The sequence below is a fragment of the Procambarus clarkii genome, chromosome 78 (genome assembly GCF_040958095.1).
Source record: "Procambarus clarkii isolate CNS0578487 chromosome 78, FALCON_Pclarkii_2.0, whole genome shotgun sequence".
NCBI lineage: Eukaryota > Metazoa > Arthropoda > Malacostraca > Decapoda > Cambaridae > Procambarus > Procambarus clarkii.
Window position 1 is genome coordinate 13,532,762 of NC_091227.1, and position 20,000 is coordinate 13,552,761.

Consider the following 20,000-nt stretch of genomic DNA (forward strand, 5'->3'; position numbering starts at 1 on the left):
GAGAGAGTGAGAGAGTGAGAGAGAGAGAGAGAGAGAGAGAGAGAGAGAGAGAGAGAGAGAGAGAGAGAGAGAGAGAGAGAGAGAGAGAGAGAGAGAGAGAGAGAGAGAGTGAGAGTGAGTGTGGAGGTGAGGTGGACGGATGGAGGAAGAGCAAAATATGATAATGCTGTCATAAAGCAGAAGCCGTGAAGAAACTACAAGGGGGCAGAAAATGACTGACGCGAGATTGACCGTCAGGGGAAACGAACTGATGCTGGCCCAATTGGCAGGGGGCGAGGGAGGGGCAGGGGGTGGGTAAGGTACAAGGGGAGAGTTAAGTGGGAGAGGGAACCTCGAAGTACACCCCATAAGGACCTCGAAGTACACCCCATAAGGACCTCGAAGTACACCCCATAAGGACCTCAAAGTACACCCCATAAAGACTTCGAAGTATACCCCATACAGACTTCGAAGTACATCCTATAAGGACCTCGAAGAACATCCCATAAGGACCTCGAAGTACACCCCATAAGGACCTTGAAGTACACTCCATAAGGACCTCGAAGTACACCCTGTAAGAACCTTGAAGTTCACCCCATAAGGACCTTGATGTACACCTAATAAGGACCTCGAAGTACACCCCATAAGGACCTCGAAGTACACCCTATAAAGACTTCGAAGTACACCCCATAAAGACCTCGAAGTACACCCCATAAGGACCTCGAAGTACACCCCATAAGAACCTTGATGTACACCTAATAAGGACCTCGAAGTACACCCCATAAGGACCTCGAAGTACACCCTATAAAGACTTCGAAGTACACCCCATAAGGACCTCGAAGTACACCCCATAAGGACCTCGAAGTACACCCTATAAAGACTTCGAAGTACACCCCATAAGGAACTCAAAGTACACTCTTTGCCTAGAAAACTACATTAATACTTGACCAAAAATTTATTTGACTCAAAATTGTACAATGTTAGTATGAATACATAGATTTAGGTGAGAATTATAAAGTGCCAAATAAAATAAAAATATATATGTTCAATCGACATACCTATAGTGCTTATTATCACACACACACACACACACACACACACACACACACACACACACACACACACAAACCCTTCAAACACACTTTACCAAACCAACAAACATGTCACCAAACTCAAAAAAACCTTCACGCTAAAACTTAGGTCGGTGATCAAACAGCTCAAAAGTTAAAAAGTTAAAAATGGTCGGACAATTTCATACTCTGCTTCAAGTTACTTGACTTAAGGCCCGGAACACGTGCACAAAAATGAACACCTGGTGAAAAATGCCTATTTTGTCCTAAACGCTCATTTTGTCCAAGTGGACAAAATGAAAGTTTGGACACTATGAACACACACAAAAATTATCTGGCCTAAGTGAACACGTCAACAGAGTACATTTGGGACTAAATGAATACCTGAATTAGGACTCGTCAAGCATTATAACTGGACTTTTGCAACCATAGACGAAACCTGTACATCTTTTCCCGAACATGACGGTTTTGTTTACACTTATTTAAGAGATTACGAACCCTGAAGCAACAAGTGTGTCTATCTATAATGCCCTTGGGTCGTGAGGTCTCGATACTCGCAAAGTGTTCAATAAATGTGAACAAACCCGTCATGATTGAGGTGAGATATATAGACCTCGTATGAAGTTATCTAATTGTTTTATGTTTCACTATCGACCCATCTTTAACTCACAACAGCTGTGTTGCAACACTTGCAAGCATGCAAGCTTACGAGTGTTACATGGGGGAATTGTGTAAAATCCTGGTTTGTGTCTCGGAGAGGCTGCAGGATCCAAGTAAATTCAGTAGAATTTCTGGTTGCAATTCTTTTTACCATGTCGTAGCTCAGTCAATTAAGGCAGCGTCTTAGATGCTCTGAGACGTAGGTTCGAATCCTCGTCATGGCCCTTGTGGAATGTTCATTTGATGCATCACGCTATTGTGATTTCTGTGTGTAATGCACGCCATTTCTCGCCAGAGACTGCCACTGGAACAATTCCTTCCGTGCTCATGGTATGCTCGTGCAGGCTGACGTACGCCAGATTTAGCGTACTGCGTATTCGAAACCGATACTTCCTTATATATTTACATAATTATATATATATAACAATATACACACATAACAAAAGAATAGGGGTGGTAGGAGAAGAAAATATCAAAGTGTTCAGTGAAGATCCACAAGGTCTTCTCTGAGTACTCTTTATTTTCTTCTCCGAGGCTATGGGTCCCTACACTTGCACCAGAGGTGGTACCCCTATATATATATATATATATATATATATATATATATATATATATATATATATATATATATATATATATATATATATATATATATATATATATATGTCGTACCTAGTAGCCAGAACGCACTTCTCAGCCTACTATGCAGGGCCCGATTTGCCTAATAAGCCAAGTTTTCATGAATTAATTGTTTTTCCACTACCTAACCTACCTAACCTAACCTAACCTAACTTTTTGGGCTACCTAACCTAACCTAACCTATAAAGATTGGTTAGGTTAGGTTAGGTAGGGTTGGTTAGGTTCGGTCATATATCTACGTTAATTTTAACTCCAATTAAAAAAAATTGACCTCATACATAATGAAATGGGTAGCTTTATCATTTCATAAGACAAAAATTAGAGAAAATATATTAATTCAGGAAAACTTGGCTTATTAGGCAAATTTGGCCTTGCATAGTAGGCTGAGAAGTGCGTTCTGGCTACTAGGTACGACATATATATATATATATATATATATATATATATATATATATATATATATATATATATATATATATATATATATATATATATTTATTAGAATTTGGTCTATTTTAAGGCCTAAATTTGGTTCGACTGGGTGTTCACGTGCGCTTGTAAATTATTTGTGTAGTAAAGTGGTTAAAGCATTAACAGAGGCGGGGTTCGAACAGAGGACGTCAGCGAAACAATATTCGAGAAATGTTGGAAAGTCATAATTTGTAAGTTGAGTGTAACGTGTTTTTTATTCATGAACAGTGCGTTCTGCGGCGGGTTTAACGAGCCATTGTTAATGAGGCCGGGCTGGGAAAATTCCGCAAAATATTTTATAAAGAACACACGTGTATGAAAAGTAGACATTATCTAACCTTTAGGTAAATTAAAAGGTCTCGGATCAACTTAATTACTGTTAGTCAAACCGGAAGGGATAGTGCTCACGTCTAGAAGATGAAACACTCTTAGTCTTTCTTTTATTCTTTGGTCAGAAGAGAGACTCCCCAAACCACTCCAGCCAATGGCTGTAAAGTTCCCAAACATCCAAATGAGTTCCAAGGGGAAACACTAGACCAATATCACACACATATTAACAGAATTTGATCAACCAAAAACCAATTGAGTCCCGTATCTCGACAATGAAAAAATATTACATTAAAACTTCAGTATAATTTTCTTTCATCCGTGCATCAGGTTTTGGTTATAAGTCCAGCCTGTGTTCCTAAGTCTCAAAAAATGTATTACATTTACATTTCTGAAAGAGATTTCGGCCACAAAACCAATTGTTGCTTTTACTGTGTAAGCCTAATGCGAGGAGTTCAAATGAGCGTCTAGACAAAATGAACTCTTGAAGGAGTCATGCAGACAATATGCTACTCTGGCGGAGATAATGAAACTGTGTTGCTTTGTATCACGGCTCAACACACACAATACAGTGTGTGTATGTGTGTGTGTGTGTGTGTGTGTGTGTGTGTGTGTGTGAGAGTGTGTGTGTGAGAGTGTGTGTGTGAGAGTGTGTGTGTGAGAGTGTGTGTGTGAGAGTGTGTGTGTGAGAGTGTGTGTATGAGAGTGTGTGTGTGTGTGTGTGTGAGAGTGTGTGTGTGAGAGTGTGTGTGTGAGAGTGTGTGTGTGAGAGTGTGTGTATGAGTGTGTGTGTGTGTGTGTGTGTGTGTGTGTGTGTGTGTGTGTGTGTGTGTGTGTGTGTGTGTGTGTGTGTGTGTGTGTGTGTGTGAGTGTGAGTGTGTGTGTGAGTGTGAGTGTGTGTGTGTAATTACCTAAGTGTAATTACCTAAGTGTAGTTACAGGATGAGAGCTACGCTCGTGGTGTCCCGTCTTCCCAGCACTCTTTGTCATATAACGCTTTGAAACTACTGACGGTCTTGGCCTCCACCACCTTCTCACTTAACTTGTTCCAACCGTCTACCACTCTATTTGCGAAGGTGAATTTTCTTATATTTCTTCGGCATCTGTGTTTAGCTAGTTTAAATCTATGACAAAATATAGATGCATTTGGGTTTGACCTGCGGACTGTGAGGCCGCGGAGGACGCTCCCACACCTGGACTACTGCGGCTCCTATAAGGAAGTATCGGTTTCGAATACGCAGTACGCTAAATCTGGCGTACGTCAGCCTGCACGAGCATACCATGAGCACGGAAGGAATTGTTCCAGTGGCAGTCTCTGGCGAGAAATGGCGTGCATTACACACAGAAATCACAATAGCGTGATGCATCAAATGAACATTCCACAAGGGCCATGACGAGGATTCGAATCTACGTCTGAGAGCATCTAAGACCCTGCCTTAATCGACTGAGCTACGACATGGTGTGTGTGTGTGTGTGTGTGTGTGTACTCACCTATACTCACCTATATGTGCTTGCAGGATCGAGCATTGACTCTTGGATCCCGCCTTTCTAGCTATCGGTTGTTTACAGCAATGACTCCTGTCCCATTTCCCTATCATACCTAGTTTTAAAAGTATGAATAGTATTTGCTTCCACAACCTGTTCCCCAAGTGCATTCCATTTTTCTACTACTCTCACGCTAAAAGAAAACTTCCTAACATCTCTGTGACTCATCTGAGTTTCCAGTTTCCACCCATGTCCCCTCGTTCTGTTATTATTACGTGTGAACATTTCATCTATTTCCACTTTGTCAATTCCCCTGAGTATTTTATATGTCCCTATCATATCTCCTCTCTCCCTTCTTTTCTCTAGTGTCGTAAGGTTCAGTTCCTTCAGCCGCTCTTCATATCCCATCCCTCGTAGCTCTGGGACAAGCCTCGTCGCAAACCTCTGAACCTTCTCCAGTTTCTTTATGTGTTTCTTCAGGTGGGGGCTCCATGATGGCGCGGCATACTCTAAGACGGGTCTCACGTAGGCAGTGTAAAGTGCCCTAAAAGCTTCCTCATTTAGGTTTCTGAATGAAGTTCTAATTTTCGCCAGTGTAGAGTACGCTGCTGTCGTTATCCTATTTATATGTGCCTCAGGAGTTAGATTAGGTGTCACATCCACTCCCAGGTCTCTTTCTCGAATCGTTACAGGTAGGCTGTTCCCCTTCATTGTGTACTGTCCCTTTGGTCTCCTGTCACCTGATCCCATTTCCATAACTTTACATTTACTGGTGTTAAACTCCAGTAGCCATTTCCCTGACCATCTCTGCAGCCTGTTTAAGTCCTCTTGGAGGATCCTACAATCCTCGTCTGTCACAACTCTTCTCATTAATTTTGCGTCATCTGCAAACATTGACATGTATGATTCCACTCCTGTAAACATATCATTTACGTAAATTAGAAAGAGGAATTGTGTGTGTGTGTGTGTGTGTGTGTGTGTGTGTGTGTGTGTGTGTGTGTGTGTGTGTGTGTGTGTGTGTGTGTGTGTGTGAGTGTGTGTGTGTGTATTTTACTATTTGTATTTAATATTTGTATTTGCGGAATCGAGCTATTAGCTCTTGGACCCCAACTTTCTAACCAAATTATTATTCCTTTATTATGTCTACTACATACATTTCTATCTAACACACACACACACACACACACACACACACACACACACACACACACACAGGAAGCAGCCCATAGCAGCTGTCTAACTCCCAGGTACCTATTTACTGCTAGGTAACAGGCGCATCAGGGTGAAAGAAACTCTTCCTATGTGTTTTTGCCTCTGCCAGGGGAGATCAAATGCGAGCCCTTAGGACTACGACCCCAGAGCGCTGTCCACTCAGCCGCTAGGCCCTGTGTGTGTGTGTGTGTCCGGGGTTCGAGTCTAGGCGCTAGAGGCTATCCTCCCACAACTTTGCCCTGTGATCGATCCCACTGATCGTAGTCTCCGTGGTGTAGTGGTAAGACACTCGCCTGGCGTTCCGCGAGCGCTATGTCATGGGTTCGTATCCTGGCCGGGGAGGATTTACTGGGCGCAATTCCTTAACTGTAGCCTCTGTTTAACGCAACAGTAAAATGTGTACTTGGATGAAAAAACGATTCTTCGCGGCAGGGATCGTATTCCAGGGACCATAGGATTAAGGACTTGCCCGAAACGCTACGCGTACTAGTGGCTGTACAAGAATGTAACAACTCTTGTATATATCTCAAAAAAAAAAAAAAAAAAAAAAAAAAAAAAAAAAAAAAAAAAAAAAAAAAAAAAATATTAGAAAGGAGTCTGATCGCACTGAGATCCACATTAAATCGGTGAAAGGTTTCTGGCCAAGTCTATAGATTTCTTGACCAAAGATAGTCAATATACAGCTGGGTGTATCTTCTCTCACTCTCACTCACCCTCACCATCATCTTCCTCTCACCCTCACCATCATCTTCCTCTCACCCTCACCAGCATCTTCCTCTCACCCTCACCAGCATCTTCCTCTCACCCTCACCAGCATCTTCCTCTCACCCTCACCATCATCTTCCTCTCACCCTCACCAGCATCTTCCTCTCACCCTCACCAGCATCTTCCTCTCACCCTCACCATCATCTTCCTCTCACCCTCACCAGCATCTTCCTCTCACCCTCACCATCATCTTCCTCTCACCCTCACCATCATCTTCCTCTCACCCTCACCAGCATCTTCCTCTCACCCTCACCAGCATCTTCCTCTCACCCTCACCATCATCTTCCTCTCACCCTCACCAGCATCTTCCTCTCACCCTCACCAGCATCTTCCTCTCACCCTCACCATCATCTTCCTCTCACCCTCACCAGCATCTTCCTCTCACCCTCACCATCATCTTCCTCTCACCCTCACCAGCATCTTCCTCTCACCCTCACCATCATCTTCCTCTCACCCTCACCAGCATCTTCCTCTCACCCTCACCATCATCTTCCTCTCACCCTCACCAGCATCTTCCTCTCACCCTCACCAGCATCTTCCTCTCACCCTCACCAGCATCTTCCTTTCATCCTCACCATCATCTTCCTCTCACCCTCACCATCATCTTCCTCTCACCCTCACCATCATCTTCCTCTCACCCTCACCATCATCTTCCTCTCACCCTCACCAGCATCTTCCTCTCACCCTCACCATCATCTTCCTCTCACCCTCACCAGCATCTTCCTCTCACCCTCACCAGCATCTTCCTCTCACCCTCACCATCATCTTCCTCTCACCCTCACCAGCATCTTCCTCTCACCCTCACCATCATCTTCCTCTCACCCTCACCAGCATCTTCCTCTCACCCTCACCATCATCTTCCTCTCACCCTCACCATCATCTTCCTCTCACCCTCACCATCATCTTCCTCTCACCCTCACCAGCATCTTCCTCTCACCCTCACCATCATCTTCCTCTCACCCTCACCAGCATCTTCCTCTCACCCTCACCATCATCTTCCTCTCACCCTCACCATCATCTTCCTCTCACCCTCACCATCATCTTCCTCTCACCCTCACCATCATCTTCCTCTCACCCTCACCAGCATCTTCCTCTCACCCTCACCATCATCTTCCTCTCACCCTCACCAGCATCTTCCTCTCACCCTCACCATCATCTTCCTCTCACCCTCACCAGCATCTTCCTCTCACCCTCACCAGCATCTTCCTCTCACCCTCACCAGCATCTTCCTCTCACCCTCACCAGCATCTTCCTCTCACCCTCACCAGCATCTTCCTCTCACCCTCACCAGCATCTACTCTCACTCTCACCCTCGCCGTCTCTCCAGCACCCTGAGAGGAAGCCCAATATCTTCAGACCCTGCTCACTACCGACTCAATATTTCTCCTGCATCAGCCTTCCTGTTTTTCAATTCCTACACTCTATTGTTCACTTTTCACTCAATTTAAAAGTGCCCCGCCCCGTGAGACCCCCCTCGAGCCGCCCCACGAACCCCCCCCCCTTCAAACGAGCCTTTCCCCCCCCCCCTCCGCTTCTCTACAATTGCTTCCCCTCCAAAATCTCCTCCTTATTTACATTCCATTTTCTGTTCTCCAATTTACAATTCAATTTTACTGACCCGTAAATTTATATTCCCATTTCACTTTAGCCCGCCTGCTCCCTCCCCTTTTACTCCCTCCCTCCCTTAACTTTCCCCCTCCCTCCCTTAACTTTCCCTCCCTCCCTAAACTTTCCCCCTGCCCCCCCCCCTTAACTTCCCCCCTCCCCCTCCCTTAACTTTCCCTCCCTCCCTCCCTCCCTCTCCCATCACCACCATCACCTCCGTCAAAATATACTGCTTGAACCTCCAACTTTTTCATCCTTCCGGAACTCTATTCCGTCCTTTGTGGCTTCCTGCCGTCCGTTCGTGGCGTCCTGCCGTCCGTTCGTGGCGTCCTGCTGTCCGTTCGTGGCGTCCTGCCGTCCGTTCGTGGCGTCCTGCTGTCCATTCATGTTGTTTCTAATTTTATTGTTAAGTTTATGTTTGTTTTGTGACGATAAGTTTTGGGTTTGGGTTTCTGTCAGCCATCTGTCAGTCACAGATGGCTTACTGTCAGCCATCTGTCAGTCACAGATGGCTTACTGTCAGCCATCTGTCAGTCACAGATGGCTTACTGTCAGCCATCTGTCAGTCACAGATGGCTTACTGTCAGCCATCTGTCAGTCACAGATGGCTTACTGTCAGCCATCTGTCAGTCACAGATGGCTTACTGTCAGCCATCTGTCAGTCACAGATGGCTAATTAATGCCTTGAGGCCGACGTCTTCAAAAGCAACAAGAAAGCTTTAGTCTTGATTAGTGTTCAGAGAGTAAAGCAACATGGTATATTACCGTAGTTATTTTAAACACTTTACTGGGTTTTGTGGCCCGGGTGGAGCGGCCCCCGGGTGGAGCGGCCCCCCGGGTGGAGCGGCTCCCGGGGTGGAGCGGCCCCCCGGGTGGAGCGGCTCCCGGGGTGGAGCGGCCCCCCGGGTGGAGCGGCCCCCGGGGTGGAGCGGCCCCCGGGGTGGAGCGGCCCCCCGGGTGGAGCGGCCCCCCGGGTGGAGCGGCCCCCCGGGTGGAGCGGCCCCCCGGGGTGGAGCGGCCCCCCGGGTGGAGCGGCCCCCGGGGTGGAGCGGCCCCCGGGGTGGAGCGGCCCCCGGGGTGGAGCGGCCCCCGGGTGGAGCGGCCCCCCGGGTGGAGCGGCCCCCGGGTGGAGCGGTCCCCGGGTGGAGGGCCCCCGGGTGGAGCGGCCCCCTCCCCCGGGTGGAGCGGCCCCCTCCCCCGGGTGGAGCGGCCCCCTCCCCCGGGTGGAGCGGCCCCCTCCCCCGGGTGGAGCGGCCCCCTCCCCCGGGTGGAGCGGCCCCCGGGTGGAGCGGCCCCCGGGTGGAGCGGCCCCCGGGTGGAACGGCCCCCCGGGTGGAACGGCCCCCCGGGTGGAACGGCCCCCCGGGTGGAGCGGCCCCCCGGGTGGAACGGCCCCCCGGGTGGAGCGGCCAATGTGATATACCGAACATCTAGGCGGTGAAATAGTCGTTATAACAACCTGTTCTCTTACAACGAACGTCGCATTTCGATCGTATGCGTTACATACGACCAAAAAAATTATCGTACTAGAAAATGGAAGCGGCAGGCGAAAGTGACGTACTGTCCCGTTTTCTGTTTTGGGTCCTCTGGTAGGTTAGGAGGGACCACTGTAAACTGACCGTCCTCTTGACGATGGGAAAACCTTAGCAGGACGGACTGGCTATATAAAGCTATTTCTAACCCAACAAACTCACCCCTAACTTCCCTTCACACCATCCTTTCCCTACCCACCCACTCCCATCCCTTCCTCTAGCAACAAAGCCCCTCCAAGCACCCCCTCCCCCGCCAATTTCCATCCCTCCCCCGCCAATTTCCATCCCTCCCCCACCACAATCCTACCCTTCCATCCCTCCCCCACCACAATCCTACCCTTCCATCTCTCCCCCACCACAATCCTACCCTTCCATCCCTCCCCCACCACAATCCTACCCTTCCATCCCTCCCCCACCACAATCCTACCCTTCCATCCCTCCCCCACCACAATCCTACCCTTCCATCCCTCCCCCACCACAATCCTACCCTTCCATCCTTCCCCCCACCACAACCCTACCCTTCCATCCCTCCCCCACCACAATCCTACCCTTCCATCCCTCCCCCACCACAATCCTACCCTTCCATCCTTCCCCCCACCACAACCCTACCCTTCCATCCCTCCCCCACCACAATCCTACCCTTCCATCCCTCCCCCACCACAATCCTACCCATCCATCCTTCCCCCACCACAATCCTACCCTTCCATCCCTCCCCCACCACAATCCTACCCTTCCATCCCTCCCCCACCACAACCCTACCCTTCCATCCCTCCCCAACCACAATCCTACCCTTCCATCCCTCCCCCACCACAATCCTACCCTTCCATCTCTCCCCCACCACAATCCTACCCTTCCATCCCTCCCCCACCACAATCCAACCCTTCCATCCCTCCCCCACCACAATCCTACCCTTCCATCCCTCCCCCACCACAATCCTACCCTTCCATCCCTCCCCCACCACAATCCAACCCTTCCATCCCTCCCCCACCACAATCCTACCCTTCCATCCCTCCCCCCACCACAACCCTACCCTTCCATCCTTCCCCCACCACAATCCTACCCTTCCATCCCTCCCCCACCACAATCCTACCCTTCCATCCCTCCCCCACCACAATCCTACCCTTCCATCCCTCCCCCACCACAATCCAACCCTTCCATCCCTCCCCCACCACAATCCTACCCTTCCATCCCTCCCCCCACCACAACCCTACCCTTCCATCCCTCCCCCACCACAATCCTACCCTTCCATCCCTCCCCCACCACAATCCTACCCTTCCATCCCTCCCCCCACCACAACCCTACCCTTCCATCCCTCCCCCACCACAACCCTACCCTTCCATCCTTCCCCCACCACAATCCTACCCTTCCATCCCTCCCCCACCACAATCCTACCATTCCATCCCTCCCCCGCCACAATCCTACCCTTCCATCCCTCCCCCACCACAATCCTACCCTTCCATCCCTCCCCCCACCACAACCCTACCCTTCCATCCCTCCCCCACCACAATCCTACCCTTCCATCCCTCCCCCCACCACAACCCTACCCTTCCATCCCTCCCCCACCACAATCCTACCCTTCCATCCCTCCCCCACCACAATCCTACCCTTCCATCCCTCTGGTTAAGTCTCCAGCGAGGCTTCAGGTAAGTAAATTAAGTGTAAAGAAGAGGGAGGGTTAAGGCCCTGGTGATGGCGTTTGATGGTCACTTGGCGCGGCATTATCCCCAGATTTCCCGGCCGGCTTGGCCTGGTGCACCACCTGCACCCTAGGTGGCAGGGGAGGACTGTTTACCTGCACCCTAGGTGGCAGGGGAGGCCAGTGTTTACCTGCACCCTAGGTGGCAGGGGATGACTGTGTTTACCTGCACCCTAGGTGGCAGGGGATGACTGTGTTTACCTGCACCCTAGGTGGCAGGGGAGGCCAGTGTTTACCTGCACCCTAGGTGGCAGGGGAGGACTGTGTTTACCTGCACCCTAGGTGGCAGGGGAGGCTAGTGTTTACCTGCGCCCTAGGTGGCAGGGGAGGACTGTGTTCACCTGCACCCTAGGTGGCAGGGGAGGACTGTTTACCTGCACCCTAGGTGGCAGGGGAGGACTGTGTTTACCTGCACCCTAGGTGGCAGGGGAGGACTGTTTACCTGCACCCTAGGTGGCAGGGGAGGACTGTGTTTACCTACACCCTAGGTGGCAGGGGAGGCTAGTGTTTACCTGCACCCTAGGTGGCAGGGGAGGCTAGTGTTTACCTGCACCCTAGGTGGCAGGGGAGGCTAGTGTTTACCTGCACCCTAGGTGGCAGGGGAGGCTAGTGTTTACCTGCACCCTAGGTGGCAGGGGAGGACTGTTTTCCTGCACCCTAGGTGGCAGGGGAGGCCAGTGTTTACCTGCACCCTAGGTGGCAGGGGAGGACTGTGTTTACCTGCACCCTAGGTGGCAGGGGAGGCTAGTGTTTACCTGCGCCCTAGGTGGCAGGGGAGGACTGTGTTCACCTGCACCCTAGGTGGCAGGGGAGGACTGTTTACCTGCACCCTAGGTGGCAGGGGAGGACTGTGTTTACCTGCACCCTAGGTGGCAGGGGAGGACTGTTTACCTGCACCCTAGGTGGCAGGGGAGGACTGTGTTTACCTACACCCTAGGTGGCAGGGGAGGCTAGTGTTTACCTGCACCCTAGGTGGCAGGGGAGGCTAGTGTTTACCTGCACCCTAGGTGGCAGGGGAGGCTAGTGTTTACCTGCACCCTAGGTGGCAGGGGAGGCTAGTGTTTACCTGCACCCTAGGTGGCAGGGGAGGACTGTTTTCCTGCATCCTAGGTGGCAGGGGAGGACTGTTCACCTGCACCCTAGGTGGCAGGGGAGGACTGTGTTTACCTGCACCCTAGGTGGCAGGGGATGACTGTGTTTACCTGCACCCTAGGTGGCAGGGGAGGTCTGTGTTCACCTGCACCCTAGGTGGCAGGGGAGGCTAGTGTTTACCTGCACCCTAGGTGGCAGGGGAGGACTGTTTACCTGCACCCTAGGTGGCAGGGGAGGACTGTTTTCCTGCATCCTAGGTGGCAGGGGAGGACTGTGTTTACCTGCACCCTAGGTGGCAGGGGAGGACTGTGTTTACCTGCACCCTAGGTGGCAGAGGAGGCCAGTGTTTACCTGCACCCTAGGTGGCAGGGGAGGTCTGTGTTCACCTGCACCCTAGGTGGCAGGGGAGGACTGTGTTTACCTGCACCCTAGGTGGCAGGGGAGGACTGTGTTCACCTGCATCCTAGGTGGCAGGGGAGGACTGTTTACCTGCACCCTAGGTGGCAGGGGAGGACTGTTTACCTGCACCCTAGGTGGCAGGGGAGGACTGTTTACCTGCACCCTAGGTGGCAGGGGAGGACTGTGTTTACCTGCACCCAAGGTGGCAGGGGATGACTGTGTTTACCTGCTCCCTAGGTGGCAGGGGAGGACTGTTTACCTGCACCCTAGGTGGCAGGGGAGGACTGTGTTCACCTGCATCCTAGGTGGCAGGGGAGGACTGTGTTCACCTGCACCCTAGGTGGCAGGGGAGGACTGTTTACCTGCACCCTAGGTGGCAGGGGAGGACTGTTTACCTGCACCCTAGGTGGCAGGGGAGGACTGTTTACCTGCACCCTAGGTGGCAGGGGAGGACTGTTTACCTGCACCCTAGGTGGCAGGGGAGGACTGTGTTCACCTGCACCCTAGGTGGCAGGGGAGGACTGTTTACCTGCACCCTAGGTGGCAGGGGAGGACTGTTTACCTGCACCCTAGGTGGCAGGGGAGGACTGTTTACCTGCACCCTAGGTGGCAGGGGAGGACTGTTTACCTGCACCCTAGGTGGCAGGGGAGGGCAGTGTTTACCTGCACCCTAGGTGGCAGGGGAGGACTGTTCACCTGCACCCTAGGTGGCAGGGGAGGACTGTTCACCTGCACCCTAGGTGGCAGGGGAGGACTGTTTACCTGCACCCTAGGTGGCAGGGGAGGACTGTTTACCTGCACCCTAGGTGGCAGGGGAGGACTGTTTACCTGCACCCTAGGTGGCAGGGGAGGACTGTTTACCTGCACCCTAGGTGGCAGGGGGAGGACTGTTTACCTGCACCCTAGGTGGCAGGGGAGGACTGTTCACCTGCACCCTAGGTGGCAGGGGAGGACTGTGTTCACCTGTACCCTAGGTGGCAGGGGAGGACTGTTCACCTGCACCCTAGGTGGCAGGGGAGGACTGTTTACCTGCACCCTAGGTGGCAGGGGAGGACTGTTTACCTACACTCTAGGTGGCAGGGGAGGACTGTTTACCTGCACCCTAGGTGGCAGGGGAGGACTGTTTACCTGCACCCTAGGTGGCAGGGGAGGACTGTTTACCTGCACCCTAGGTGGCAGGGGAGGACTGTTTACCTGCACCCTAGGTGGTAGGGAAGGCCAGTGTCCCCCTGCACCCTAGGTGGCAGGGAAGGCCAGTGTCCCCCTGCACCCTAGGTGGCAGGGAAGGCTAGTGCCCCCCTGCACCCTAGCAACTGTTGCATAAACCACACTTCAAACCTCCACTGTTCCCACACCAACGAGACCACTCCACCTTTGCATGTCTTCTCTATGTCACCCAAAAGATCCTTGTAATCGGCCCCCAGGGTTCTTGACCATAACCTAATGCTCGTTCCATTGCTATGCCCTCTGACCAGGTCGTGGTGTGGTGGTCCACGGCGTTGGTTTGGGATATCTGATATACTGATATCTTCATTTCGATCCCCCTATCAACACCCTCTGTGTTATCGTAAGCTCCTTTGGACGGCTGGTTGGCGTGCGGATGAGAAGGGTAAGACAGTTATCAAGAACAAACGCAAGCCAGTGTAACTATAGCACTTGGGTGCTGAGAGCACACGCAGAGAGAACACGCTGAGAGCACACGCTGAGAGCACACGCTGAGAGCACACGCAGAGAGAACACGCTGAGAGCACACGCTGAGAGCACACGCTGAGAGCACACGCAGAGAGAACACGCTGAGACCTGGGATATGAGGCAGGGGTGGTACTCAATTAACTTGGTCTGAGAGCACGGCCTAGATCACTTGGTCTGAGAGCACGGCCTAGATCACTTGGTCTGAGAGCACGGCCTAGACCACTTGGTTTGAGAGCACGGCCTAGACCACTTGGTTTGAGAGCACGGCCTAGATCACTTGGTCTGAGAGCACGGCCTAGATCACTTGGTCTGAGAGCACGGCCTAGATCACTTGGTCTGAGAGCACGGCCTAGATCACTTGGTCTGAGAGCACGGCCTAGACCACTTGGTTTGAGAGCACGGCCTAGACCACTTGGTTTGAGAGCACGGCCTAGACCACTTGGTCTGAGAGCACGGCCGAGATCACTTGGTCTGAGAGCACGGCCGAGATCACTTGGTCTGAGAGCACGGCCTAGACCACTTGGTTTGAGAGCACGGCCTAGACCACTTGGTCTGAGAGCACGGCCGAGATCACTTGGTCTGAAAGCACGGCCTAGATCACTTGGTCTGAGAGCACGGCCTAGACCACTTGGTTTGAGAGCACGGCCTAGACCACTTGGTTTGAGAGCACGGCCTAGATCACTTGGTCTGAGAGCACGGCCTAGATCACTTGGTCTGAGAGCACGGCCTAGACCACTTGGTCTGAGAGCACGGCCCAGATCACTTGGTCTTAGAGCACGGCCTAGACCACTTGGTTTGAGAGCACGGCCTAGACCACTTGGTTTGAGGGCACGGCCTAGATCACTTGGTCTGAGAGCACGGCCTAGATCACTTGGTCTGAGAGCACGGCCTAGACCACTTGGTTTGAGAGCACGGCCTAGATCACTTGGTCTGAGAGCACGGCCTAGACCACTTGGTTGGAGAGCACGGCCTAGATCACTTGGTCTGAGAGCACGGCCTAGACCACTTGGTTTGAGAGCACGGCCTAGATCACTTGGTCTGAGAGCACGGCCTAGACCACGTGCACCAGGACCTAAGGCTTCACTAAGGCAGACTATATGAACTCTTCCCTGGACTCTGGGCTAAACTTGCCGTCCTAAACTATTAAGAAGCTGCAGCATCTTCAAGTTAATATTCTTACCGTAAAAGGTTCGGAGAAAATATTAACATTGGTCTGGAGGCGTCCCCCTATGACGTACATTTATATAATATATATACATATACATATATATATATATATATATATATATATATATATATATATATATATATATATATATATATATATATATATATATATATTTATTTTGTTTTTTGTTAGAGGAAATATATCTAATTTGGTGTGAGGTGGTTGTTGTTAAAGATTCGCTACCTGGAAGAAAAAGTTGCAAGTAGCACGGGCTATGGTGAGCCCGCAGAGTTTCCATGACGTGAAGGGGGGAAGTGAAGAGAGGTAAAAAGAGAACAAAAGAGTGATAACGAGAGGGAAGGTTAAGAAAGACATTAAACAAAATGAGAGACAATCGCCAACTCCAAGATAACTTTCTAAGGTAAACCTCATTATAACTGATAAGGTTTTTCCCTCATTTTGTAGGAGGTGGTTGGGGTTGGTACAGGAGTAGGGGGGGGGGGGGAGGGGGTCCTCTTGGAGGTTATGGGGTTGGGGGGTCTCTCCAAGCCTCGTCCATCCCCCCCCCAGTCTCCAAGCCTCGTCAAGCCCCCCCCCAGTCTTCATTATCTCCAAGATAAAAAAACTAATTTCAATTTAATTTGGCAAACTTCTTCAAACTCGTTCAGTGAAAGCATACATTTTCCGCGGGTGAAAGTTAGACAGTTCGTAAAATGCCGACCCGGATATTTTTGCGGGCCCTCGTTCGAGCTGTTTACAGGGGGGACATCAAAGTTCCCGGATGATAGGACGGAGAGGTGTGCTCGTGGGGGGATGGTTAGTGAGGATAGTAATAAGTGGATAGTTTAGTGTTTCGTGCAGAGGTGTGAGTGGTTATCGCGCGCGCGCGCGCGCGTGTGTGTGTGTGTGTGTGTGTGTGTGTGTGAGAGAGAGAGAGAAAGAGAGAGAGAGAGAGAGAGAGAGAGAGAGAGAGAGAGAGAGGGAGAGAGAGAGAGAGAGAGAGAGAGAGAGAGAGAGAGAGAGGGAGGGTTAATGTGAAGTTTTCAGCTTGTCTGAAGCCTACTTCCTCAAACGGCCCTGCCCCTATTCCTAATCAAACGCATTCATCTATGTATAACCTACGCTTGAAACACTCCATCGATCCCACGTTTGTTATGTCACCCGGTAATTTGTTCAATATATTAACAACCTCCCATGACTCCAAACCAGTATTTACCCAGGTCTTTCCTAAGTCTAGACTAATCCAATTAATATCCAATGTTTCCAGTTCTATATTGTGTTGATATATTGAAAAGCTCACTTATATCCCATTTTGTTATACACCTTCATCCGTTATCAAGTCGCTAATGATCATCGAGCCACGTTATTGTGACTCATTAACAGTTGCTAACTCTTTTAGAAATATATATATATCTGCATTACACACAGAAATCACAATAGCGTGATGCATCAAATGAACAAATCCACAAGGGCCGTGGATTTGTTCGGGTGGGTTCGAATCCTCATCACGGCCCTTGTGGATTTGTTCATATCTGTATTATTCCCTACATTCGTCCATGGATTATTTTTGGCTTAACATCTGCCTACACTAAACACCTGCCAGCGGCCAACACCTACCAGCGGCCAACACCTACCAGCGGCCAACACATACCAGCGGCCAACACCTACCAGCGTCCAACACCTGCCAGCGTCCAACACCTGCCATCGTCCAACACCTACCAGCGTCCAACACCTGCCAGCGTCCAGCACCTACCAGCGTCCAACACCTACCAGCGTCCAACACCTGCCAGCGTCCAACACCTGCCAGCGTCCAACACCTGCCAGCGTCCAACACCTACCAGCGTCCAACACCTGCCAGCGTCCAACACCTGCCATCGTCCAACACCTACCAGCGTCCAACACCTGCCAGCGTCCAACACCTGGCAGCGTCCAACACCTGCCAGCGTCCAACACCTGGCAGCGTCCAACACCTGCCAGCGTCCAACACCTGCCAGCGTCCAACACCTGCCAGCGTCCAACACCTGCCAGCGTCCAACACCTGCCAGCGTCCAACACCTGCCAGCGCTCACCAGCTGGTGTCACAAACTATCATCTATGGCTTACAATGAGCGGGAATATTTTAGCGAGCGATTATGGGCCTGTGACGGTACTGGTGCAGCTCTCTGGCTAGGTGGTGGTGGTCCTCCATGCTGTGATCTTCCCTGCCTGGCTCCCAGGGCCAGGTGGAGGTGGTCCTCCATGCTGTGATCTTCCCTGCCTGGCTCCCAGGGCCAGGTGGAGGTGGTCCTCCATGCTGTGATCTTCCCTGTCTGGCTCCCAGGGCCAGGTGGAGGTGGTCCTCCATGCTGTGATCTTCCCTGCCTGGTTCCCAGGGCCAGGTGGAGGTGGTCCTCCATGTTGTGATCCTCCCTGCCTGGCTCCCGGGGCCAGGTGGAGGTGGTCCTCCATGCTGTGATCTTCCCTGCCTGGTTCCCAGGGCCAGGTGGAGGTGGTCCTCCATGTTGTGATCTTCCCTGCCTGGCTCCCGGGGCCAGGTGGAGGTGGTCCTCCATGTTGTGATCTTCTCTGCCTGGCTCCCGGGGCCAGGTGGAGGTGGTCCTCCATGTTGTGATCTTCCCTGCCTGGCTCCCGGGGCCAGGTGGAGGTGGTCCTCCATGTTGTGATCTTCTCTGCCTGGCTCCCGGGGCCAGGTGGAGGTGGTCCTCCATGTTGTGATCTTCCCTGCCTGGCTCCCAGGGCCAGGTGGAGGTGGTCCTCCATGTTGTGATCTTCTCTGCCTAGCTCCCGGGGCCAGGTGGAGGTGGTCCTCCATGTTGTGATCTTCCCTGCCTGGCTCCCAGGGCCAGGTGGAGGTGCTCCTCCATGCTGTGATCTTCCCTGCCTGGCTCCCAGGGCCAGGTGGAGGTGGTCCTCCATGTTGTGATCCTCCCTGCCTGGCTCCCGGGGCCAGGTGGAGGTGGTCCTCCATGTTGTGATCTTCTCTGCCTGGCTCGCGAGGCCAGGTGGAGGTGGTCCTCCATGCTGTGATCTTCCCTGCCTGGTTCCCGGGGCCAGGTGGAGGTGCTCCTCCGAGGGCCACTAACCCATGCCTCACCCTTGGAGTAATATGTTGGTAATTCTCGACTGCTTCATAATAGGTTTTAGTTTCACCGTTGTAGATAACATCTAGGCCTATATCTTGGCCCTTCCTAGGCCGACTACTGACCTTCCCAACGATGCTGCCCACAACAGTCAACTAACTCCCGGGTACCTATTTACTGCTAGGTGAACTACCACCACTACCACCACCACACCCCCACCACACACCACCACCACCACCACCACACACCACCACCACACACTACACACCACCACCACCACACACACACACACACACACACACACACCACACCACCACACCACCACCACACACCATCACCACACACCACCACCACACACCACCACCACAACCACACACCCCACCACCACACCACCACCACACCACCACCACACACCACCACCACACACCACATACCACCACACACCACCACCACACCCACACACCCCCACCACCATCACCACCACACAAAGTCCACAACATCTCAGATAATAACCATCCCTCAACTCGACAACACTATTGACTGACCAATACACCGCGGGCAATAACGACCATTGACTGTGTGCTCTGCGTGTGCTCAGGACACAAGCAGGTGCTCTGTGCACACGCGGGGGCTCAGGGCCTCACGCGGGTGCACAGGACACCATGTATGCTCACTCACTCACTCCTAAGAGTGAGGGGGACGTGTCAATATGTCCGGTGAGGTCCCTCAAGAGGAAATGGTCCCCCCGAGGGCCACCATGGCCCCCCACCTCCGAGGGCCACCACCATGGCCCCCCCGAGGGCCACCACCATGGCCCCCCCCCCGAGGGCCACCACCATGGCCCCCCCCCCCGAGGACCACCACCATGGCCCCCCCGAGGGCCACCACCATGGCCCCCCCGAGGGCCACCACCATGGCCCCCCCCCGAGGGCCACCACCATGGCCCGCGAGGGTGGTGCCCCGACACAGCACTCGAGGAGTGACTCGAGGTTGAGCCAGCAGTCAAGTCGTCCTCGAGGGCCTCCTGTTATTGTCCCTGTCATAATCCCTCCCAGTGTCATAATCCCTCCCAGTGCCATAATCCCTCCCAGTGCCATAATCCCTCCCAGTGCCATAATCCCTCCTAGT

The 20,000-nt window shown here is 52.0% G+C and overlaps 2 protein-coding genes across 2 annotated transcripts in view; both read right to left on the reverse strand.

The window, feature by feature from the left end:
* Positions 1-20,000, reverse strand: part of LOC123746147 (protein draper) — a 691,165-nt gene that overhangs the window by 525,127 nt on the left and 146,038 nt on the right. The gene's annotated exons all lie outside the window — the stretch shown is intronic.
* Positions 14,762-17,667, reverse strand: LOC138357489 (uncharacterized). The gene is made up of 2 exons (XM_069314347.1): positions 17,631-17,667; positions 14,762-15,675 (listed from the first exon to the last, which is right to left on the reverse strand). The coding sequence occupies exons 1-2, from the start codon at positions 17,665-17,667 to the stop codon at positions 14,762-14,764; spliced, it is 951 nt and encodes a 316-aa protein (XP_069170448.1).